The 9,718-nt window shown below is 39.5% G+C and overlaps 1 protein-coding gene across 1 annotated transcript; it reads left to right on the top strand.

Annotated features, from left to right (window-relative positions):
- Nucleotides 1–636: 636 nt before the first annotated feature.
- On the top strand, nucleotides 637–9,117 carry LOC107114664 (chromosome unknown open reading frame, human C4orf27). The gene is made up of 8 exons (XM_015416230.1): nucleotides 637–747; nucleotides 1,394–1,553; nucleotides 2,121–2,310; nucleotides 4,310–4,408; nucleotides 5,476–5,626; nucleotides 6,866–6,953; nucleotides 8,480–8,652; nucleotides 8,986–9,117. Exons 1-8 carry the CDS (start codon nucleotides 694–696, stop codon nucleotides 9,115–9,117), a joined length of 1,047 nt encoding a protein of 348 aa, XP_015271716.1. The 5' UTR covers nucleotides 637–693.
- Nucleotides 9,118–9,718: the final 601 nt, after the last annotated feature.

Here is a 9,718-nt window from a genome sequence, read left to right on the forward strand (position 1 = left end):
AATGCCAACGGCCAGGTTCCTCCACTCACTCACGAAAGCTCATACCCTACCACTCATTTTGTTAGTCCTTAGACCTGTCTTTAAGGTGCTACTGGGCTCTTACTCTCTTCCTTACCTATAGAAAAGGTTGGTGCCGCCATCTTGTGAAACATGCGAAGTGTTACTCGAGGGCTCTGGGTCCACCCTGAAAACTTTACAATATTTTCGTAGCATACGCTATACCTGGCATGAGGGGGTGGTTGTTGGTTTTTTGTTGTTGTTGCTGTTTTGCCGAGACCTTAAAATGGGTGGCGCGGAAAAGGGATGCCACTTACACTCCCCATGAGAAAATTGAGGCGACTTCAGACAAGAGCTTAATTTGTACAATGAAAAAAACAGCCCGTTACTCGGCCTACTACGTGGGGCGTAGCTCCTCTGAGCGAACGACCGCCTTAGGTCGTACCGAAGTGCCCTAAACTCCCCCCCCACCCCCCCAAAAGACTACGGACGACATCCACAGCCGCGAAGAAAGAGGCGGTGATACAAATAAGAGGCGGTGCCGCTCGCTTTTCACCATAGCAACGAGGCAACGGAAGCTACGTTCCGACTCTATGGTTGTCTTTTTACGCGATGACGTCACGCGGCCTTGGAGGCTCTTGGCACCGCTGTAGGCGGAATGTTGAGGTTCCAGCGGAGGTGGCGGCGGGAAGCAAAATGACTGGAGGTGGGAAGCGGAGATCCCGCGCGGCTGTGCAGGGGCTTGAGCAGGTACCCACGGCTCCCTTTCTTTGTGGAAGGTTTGATCTAGGATGGACCTCAGAGAGCCCTGTATGTTCCTCCTGTGCCTAGTTTTTCCTAGGCTCAGCATCGGATGTTGTGCCGTAATAAAGAACATGCTTTTGAGCATGTACAGAGTGTTTTCTCTTATTCGTTCTGAGCTCAAGCTTTTCTTCCTGGCGACTTGGGTGGATAAATTTTGTGGGAGATCGGTCTTGACTTCATATTTGTATTGTTACTGCTTTTAAGTTAATTTCCGATTAGAAGTAGTTAATATTGAGCTTCTGCTAAATTCTCTGAGTAAGAGCACACTTTTGGAACAGAGGGTAGACAGAGATAAAATATGAAGCTGCCTTTCAAGCCGCCGCCCCCACCACCACAACCTTAGGAATCAAGGGCATTGGGATGTGCCATGTAATTTTTACTGTGTGTGTCTTAGTACAAAATATCTTTCTGCAGAAACTCCTGACTAATAAATATTTAGAGTAATTCGTTTTTGTTCCATTTCCCTCTTTTCATTTTGCCCCTCCATCCTCCACGGTAGATACCTCATACGTTTAAAGTACTTAGGGACGAGTTTTCAGCTTCCCAGGCATGGAATTAGAATAACACAATTGATTTGTTTTTTTGTTGGTAGTGTGAAAAAACTAGGAATGTAAAGAAAAGACGGTCTAGTGAAACAGACATCTCCAGTCATCTGTACCATGAAGTGGAGACTTGTTATCGGCTCAAAATGCCTGAAGATTTCTATCATTTCTGGAAGTTTTGTGAGGAGCTGGATCCTGACAAGCCATGTGGTGGGTTTTAGAAACTGGAAACTTTAATCTTATACCAAGCCTAATAAGTAATGTTAAGCAGTAAATATTTCCCATTGTTTGAATTTAAAATCCAAATCTTGTCTCACAAGTGTGGCTGATTTTTCTTTCTTTCTCCAGTCTGCACACTCTCTCTTTTAACACATGGGAGAATCAGGGAATTTTTCATGACTTTTTCAGAGTACATGGTTTGTGGTAAGAAGAAATTGTAAGAATGGAAGATGTGTATGCAACACATGCTGTAGATACAATATTGTTCCTTCCACTGGAGTGTTCTAATGATTACTTGCTCTTTTAAGTAATCTTTTTGTCGAAGCACTTAATAATTGAGGCAGGGGTCTAGAGAATATCATTCATGTATCCCTAATATTTTTTACAGATATACATAACACTGATAATGGATTGAGAAAACAGAAATAAACTGAGTTTATAAAGCAGTAGAGACAGACAGTTTCTTTATTGAAGATTTTAAAAATCCAGTTGGGAATGGTTTTTTGCTCAAATCTTTTTCATCAAGAAACAATATGTTTCGTTTACTTGTTTTTATAGATGCACTTCAGTCAAGCATCGGACTTCAGCTAGTTGGACCATATGATATTCTTGCTGGAAAACACAAAAAGGCAAACAAATCAGGAGATGTGAACTTCAACCTCCACTGGAGATTTTTTTATGATCCTCCTGAATTCCAGACTGTCCTTACTGGAGACAGAAAAATGCAATATCATGTGGGATATTTTAGGTGAGAAAGTAATTTGGAAGAGAGATTTTCTTGCTTTCTTGCCTTTGTAATCCTGTCATACAGCAAACTGATGATTCTTACTTTTAAAGTATTTCTTTTTGAAATAAATGTGAGGCTGAAAACTAATTCCTCTATCAGTCGTGACATTTTTTGAAGTAATCCTGTTGTGAAAATATGATACCAAAATGTATTATTTATCACATTTTTATTCTACCCCTTTTCAAAGGATCTTAGGGAAGTCTCTCTTCCCTATATTATTCCTACAGCAACTTTGTGAGATAGGTTAGGATGAGAGAAGGATTTTGACTGGCTCAAAGTCACCCATTTTTTTCCATGGCTGAGAACAAATATGAACCCAGTTCTCGTCTGTCTTAGTCTGACGTGTTCCCTCTAAGCTGAATAGGTGTGAGCTAGCTCACCGTTTTTTAGCCTCCGGCTCACACATTTTTGTCTTAGCTCAGGAAGGAAGCCTCCAGAGCAGACTAATTAATGTAGTAGCCAAATTGCTCCCTCACAACTTTTATGCCAGTAGCTCACGAAGTAGAATTTCTGCTCACAAGATCCCACAGCTTAGAGGGAGCATTGCTTATGACTATGCTATCATAGTCTACTTTCTTATATATGCAAATCCAATTGATCATGTGACAAGAATTCCACAAAATTGTATAATGTAACAGATAAAAGTATGTTAAAATATGTTACATCAAAAAGAGTCCTGTTGTGCCAAATATTTACTCTGTAATCTGTCACCAACCTCACTCTGACCAAAATGTACATGCCATAGAAGTGGAGATCCTCATATGCCATACCAAAGTCTGACATGGAATTGCCAAACAAGTTTGTTATTAGAAGTAACTTTCCTGATTTGTCTACTTTCTAATTCCATGTATTATTTACAGCAAGCTACTAAGAGAAAAAAATATGGGATTTTTATTCTTGGCATGTTGTAATTATTCTGTAAGTATGAAAACACATAAGAAGATAAATGTCAGGATTTCCTAAGCTTCTTTTATTGTAGAAATATGAAGTATTGCCAGTTGGTAAAATTGTTTTACACCATGGATAGCTTATACAGTAGTTTGTTTCTGTTTGAATTAACATTTTGGAGTTATTCTGTACAAGCAAACCTCTCACAGTTAAGAACTGAGTCTCTAAGAAAATAAGCTTCAGCTATACTCTGTTTCCTATTCAAAATATTATAATTTGTACAAGAAGTGAGATCCGTGATACTCGTGGGGGCCCGCCTGCCAAGGCTCCCCTGCAGCTGCCAGCAGCAAGCTCCGCCACAGTTCCAAACGGCAAGTCCATTCTCCACGCATGCACGGGAACGCAGTTTCAGTTTTTTGGGGATTTAAGTATCCCCATATATATTTTAAAACATCAGATTTTTCAGCACACCTAAGTAATGCCTCAAGTGTGCAGGAATTTCTGTTGAGCCTCCATGTGCCCCCAATTTGCAGAAATAAGTATTGGCACACACTGGGGACCTTTGGCTATTAGTGTACAGATAGTTGGTTAAGTTCATTTTAGTCTTTCAGTCTTGCCTGGATCATGGTTTTCCTGAACCTAAAAGCAGAGTTTAAAAAACACAGAATTTCTAATTGTATCATTAGATCAAGATGGGTAGCCGTGTTTGTCTGTAGCAGTAAAAATAACAAGAGTCCAGTAGCCGCTCTGTGACTCACAAAAGGTCATATCCTGCCATACGTTTTGTTAGTCTTTAAGATGCTACTGGACTCTTGTTCTTTTCTACTACATAATTAGAGACATTTCAGTCTCAGAGAAATGTGGGATCTACTGTCACTTGTTCAGTTATACTGTTTTTGACAGAAAAAAGTGCCGGATGGGATTCCATGACTCTGTTGGAAGACTCTTCACTTACCAGAAAGGAGTCATGGGATCAAGCCGACTCTACGCCTTACAAATGCTGATGTAATAAGTTAAGGTAGGTTCAGCTGATACATTTCTGAACTTTCTCTATGCATATTGTTTTTAATAGGGACATGCCAGATGAATTGCCAGTGTGGCTTGGAGAAAACGAAGCCAAGAAAGGCTGCACAATTTCTCAAGTTGGTGACAATATATTTGCTGCTGTAAAGTAAGGTTTAATATTTTCACCCTAAGCTTTCAAACAACAACAAAAATACAGGCATAGATCTCGTGGAGTATTTCCACAGGCAGGGATGGAAATGCACTTGTGGGATGCAACTTTCTCGAGGGCCCCGGGCACAGGATTTCAGGGGGCATTCCAGGCTTCCACAGGAGGAAGGAAACAAGGAAGTTGCATTCCATCAGTGCATATTCCTTCTCCTGCAGAAATGTCCTGTAGGATGTAAGCCATTTTCTGGACCAAATCAAACAAGGCAGGGAAAGTTTTCCAACAAGATTTTACTGTTTTTTTTAAAAGACTGAAATATAACAGAGGGGCTGCAAAGCTGAGGAGCAATTTAAGCTTTCTGCCTGAAGTCTGCTGTTTGGCTCAAAACCATGACTTCTTCAGCTGCTTATCTTCTTTTAGGGGAAAAGATGTGCAGATGCTGTATCTTTTCTCCCACGTATGGGAAAGCAGCTAGAGAATGTGATTTGGTTTGGGGGGGAAATGGCCTCTGTGCTGATCAAATTTGCACATGCACAGACATTTCAGCAGAGGGGGACATCATTGGGGGACTGCTCCACTCCTAGTTTTGTCATCAGAATTTCTTTTATCTTTTTTATTTACTCTGGATATTTCTCTTGCATCCCAAATGTTTTGGTACAGCTGTTTTACTGTTCAGCTTTGTTAGCATGGTATATGCCATTGGATCCCATGGGTTTTTTCCCTGTAATTTTTTAAAAAAAATATTTATTTATTTATTTCAATTTTACCCCGCCAAGCAGGCTCAGGGCAGCTTCCAAGAACTGACAAAAATTCCCAAGTACCTAGTTGATGCGGTTGAATTATTTTCAGATGAATTGGATTGGCATAGGGGTTTTTATTATTTGAAAAAGTGCTCCAAAGTAAATTCTGGATATTTTTGCATCTTAACTTAGCCTCATAATAAATGTCATCATAGTTTATGTTGATTTGCTGCAATGAGATTGAATTCTTTACAAGAACAAAAATTTACGATTTCATAATTTTAGAGAAAGATGGCCTGCAATGTAATGAGTTTTCTTTTATTTCAGATTATTTTTGTCCAGAAAGCTTAAGGAATTGCCAGATAAAAAGAAAAGTGGCATTTTGAAAGCAATAGATGAAAAATTAACTGAAACAGCCAAAAGAATGGGTTATTCGCTGGAGCAAAAAACAGTGATGATGAAACAGAGAGATAAGAAAGTATGACGATTTATTTTCATATTCACTAAAGTAGTGGGGAAAATTCTCATACTGTAACCTACAATTTATTACCCACCCAACTCCCACGCGTAAGAGTTCAACTAGTTCTAATGCAGCATTTTTGTGACATCAGATTTTACAAAATCACAATCAAGTGCACAATCGCATTTTAGGAAGGGAAAATGTCCTGTAAAAAAAAATCAGACAGTTTGATCATTTGTTGAAAATGGGTATGAAGTGAAGCTTGACCCTGTCTATTTTAGGAGCTACAAGAGACCAATTCAGAACAGAGGAGCATTTTCTTAGTGGCATCAGATCATTTGTTGTTAAATTAAAAAATTAACTTTCAGGTATAAAATTGCCTTAAACGTAGAGTGGCTGTAGTTTTATATTTTGGAGATGGTAGAAGTTGGAGTAGAACAGAAACCCTAGTTTTGAGGACACAGAAAAAGGTACTATAAATCTTATATATCTGGATTTATGAATAGGATCCATTGTGATTCAGGTAGAAAATTATAAGTTTTATCAGATCATTTGTTGTTAAATTAAAAAAATAACTTTCAGGTATAAAATTGCCTTAAAGGTAGAGAGGCTGTAGTTTTATATTTTGGAGATGGAAGAAGTTGAACAGAAACCCTAGGTTTGAGGACACAGGAAAAGGTACTATAAATCTTATATAGAAGACCAAATCTGGATTTATGAATAGGATCCATTGTGATTCAGGTAGAAAATTATAAGTTTTTCTGTAGGTCAAAATATATTGGTTGCAGCAAAAACAGGCCAAAGAGAAGATGGTAGAACTAGCTCTTCAGTAATGCAAGTAAGGAAGCCAAGTGTTGCTACAGCAACCTTGATGGTGATCATAGCAAGGTACATGCAACTCATAACAAGGTACATGTTTGCTACTCGTGATGCTATCTTGGCCAGTCGGGCAGGGAGACAACAGGAATACCAGTTTCTATTCCATAGGGATGACAGTTGAAAAGTGAGTCTAGTAATTCTTGGAACAGTTAGGAACATTTTCCATCTCTCTCAAAATAACATTTTGGGTTAAGAAAAGATAGCAGCCAATTTACTCTTTTTCCATGGAGGCTGTTAGTTAGTTTAATATAACATTCTAGAAAAACTTCTGTATCCAGAATTAATATTTCAGTTAATCTTTGGCTGTGGTGTAGTATAAGAGGCTTAAGGGTATTACATAGTAATCACACTAGTCTGCCTCTTTCTTTTTCAACACAGGTAGTGACAAAGTCTTTTCACGGAGCTGGTCTGTTTGTTCCTGTAGATAAGAATGGTGTTGGGTACAGAGAGCTTCCAGAAGCAAATGGTAAACGAACGTTAGGAATTTCCCCCCCCTCAGAACAGAAGTTGTGCAGTCTTAAACGGAGTTACACCCTTCTGATCCAATTGATTTAAGTGGATTTAGAATTAGAAGGGTGTGGCCCTGACCTGGATAGCCTAGGCTACCTCAATCTGATCAAATCTTGGAAGCTAAGGAATACCAGGGTTGCTACCCAGAGGAAGGCAATGGCAAACCACCTCTGAACATTTCTTGCCTTGAAAATCGTCTGGGGTTGCCATAAGTCCACTGCAACTTGATGGTAAAAAAAAGAAGAAGGGTGTGACTGCTTAGAATTGCATTGTTAGAACTGTTTTGGTCAAGCTGCAAGTATATATCTTTTATCAAGGAAATGTCAAGTGTGTCACTAGGTTTTCATTTAATTTACAAGAATAAAACTAGAACTTTGCTGTTAGTAATAGGTATTTGAGCTGCGGTGGCTCAAGTGGTTAAGACGCTGAACTGCAGGCTGTGGAAGGTCAGTAGTCCAGCAGTTCAAGACCCGAGTGTGCCACATGACAGAGTGAGCTCCCGTCTCTAGTTCCAGCTCCTGCCAGCCTAGCATTTCGAAAGCAAGAAATTGCAAGTAGATAAATAGGTACCACTTCGGTGGGAAGGTAACAGCGTTCCGTGCGCCTTGGTGTTTAGTCATGCCGGCCACATGACCACGGAAACATCTTCAGACAGCGCTGGGTCTTCAGCTTTGAAACGGAGATGAGCACCGCAACCCTAGAGTCGGACTCGACTGGCTTTCGAGCAAGGGAACCTTTACCTTTAATAGGTATTTGACTAATGATAATCTTTAAAAAGAAGCTGTGAAACAGCTAATTATACTATCAAGTATTCTCTCACTTGATAAAAGCAAACAGGACCATGGCACCTTATGCTAACTACTTTACTGTGGTACGAAAAGTAGATGCAAAAATAAAATTGTTAGCTTTTTAGATATTACAGGATTTTGGGTCTGGTGTGGCAAAATTAACAAAACCTGGGTACATCAGTGGTGATTTCTTGAGAACCTAACCTCTCTGCATGTGTCTTGTGTGTTACATGCCACCAAGTTCCTTCTGACTTATGGTGACCCTATGAATTAATGACCTCAAAAATGTCCTATTGTAACTGTCTTGCTCAGGCCTTGCAAACTGAAAGTCATGGCTTCTTTCTTTGATTGAATCCATCTTATGTTAGCTCTTCCTCTTATCCTATTGCCATCAACTTTTCCTAGCATTATTGTCTTTTTCAGTGAATCTTTTCTTCTCATGATATGAGCAAAGTACGATAGCCTTGGGTTAGTCATTTTAGCCTCTAGAGGAGAATTCAAGCTTGATCTGATCTAGATCTCACTTGTCTTTTTGGTGTTCTGTGGTATCTCTCCTCCAGCACCACATTTCAGATGAGTCAATGTTCATTCAGCTTTCTTCATTATCTTCATTATTTACATCCATAACCTCTGTAGCATGTACAGGAAAATAAATTCCATTATAGTTCTCATGTGACTTTCCTTTTATCTGCAGCTAGTCTTAAAAGAATTTGTAAAGCCATTGTAGATGCTCCTAATGATGACCAGAGACTGAAAGCCTTCGCCCCTATCCAGGAAATGCTGACTTTTGTTCAGTTTGCTAATGATGAATGTGATTACGGAATGGGATATGAACTGGGCATAGATCTCTTCTGCTATGGGTCACATGTAAGTTACAGACTTCCCCCCCTGCCCCTTCTAACGGTCCTCTTCAGTATGACGGCATCACATTCTTTTATTTACCTTTCCTAGAATTCTAAAGTCACTTTTGGAATAGCTGCAAGTGAAGGGAAGTAGCTTGTTTCTCTGGAAGGAAGCGACTGCAGAAAGGCTGTAAATGAACTGGAGGGCATGAGAGCTTAGCACTCCTTAAAACGTTGTTTCTGTAATCAGGAATCCACAAGTTTTTGACATGAAAAAAAAAGATTAGCTATATAGATATATACTAACTACCTTGGGGGATAGTTATTAATTATAACTTGTTCTCATACTCATTTGCAGTATTTCCACAAGATTATTGGCCAGTTGCTGCCCCTTGCTTACAATTTGCTGAAGAGGACCCTGTTTGCAGAAATTATTGAAGCTCATTTAGGTGATAGAAGAGAAGAGAATGTAGACCAACTTGCGGTGTGACGTAAAATGTGTACAGTGAAGTTATCATGTTGTTTTCACTAAACTTATGTAGCTTCTATGTGTGATAAATAAAGCATTTTTTTCTAAACAAGCGTACATTACTGGGAGGGAAAGGACCAAAACCACATTTTGGGCATTTTCATGACCCCCTCTCCCAGTCTTGGGTTTAAGTGCCACTTTAGAAGGCAGCGGAGCATAAAATGTATTTCAGGAACTCTAGAGATTCCTCAACAATGGCAAATAAACTGTTCTCTAAAGGCACTATGGACTTATATTTAGGAGAAATGCCCAGAGGACTGGTGAGTGCATACAAGGGGCGCTCTTAGTTAACACAGTAGAGTGATGAAATACAGCCTTGCGCTCCCTTCGGTGCTTTCAAGAATCTCTGCAAAGACAGGTTCTGTGACAGATTCTGTGTGCATAGTTCCTTGAACTTAAAGGGTTTAAAATACATGACTATAAGGAAGGCCTATTTAACATTCCTTTTTGGCGGCTAGCATTTTCCTATCTGCACAGGCTGATACCAGCGAAAGTAATATGCAATTTACTTGAGGACATTTTTCATCATTTCCCTTAATAAGTCCCACTTGTTGGCCTATGC

Source organism: Gekko japonicus, unplaced genomic scaffold (assembly GCF_001447785.1).
Source record: "Gekko japonicus isolate JY-2015 unplaced genomic scaffold, Gekko_japonicus_V1.1 scaffold593, whole genome shotgun sequence".
NCBI classification, from domain to species: domain Eukaryota; kingdom Metazoa; phylum Chordata; class Lepidosauria; order Squamata; family Gekkonidae; genus Gekko; species Gekko japonicus.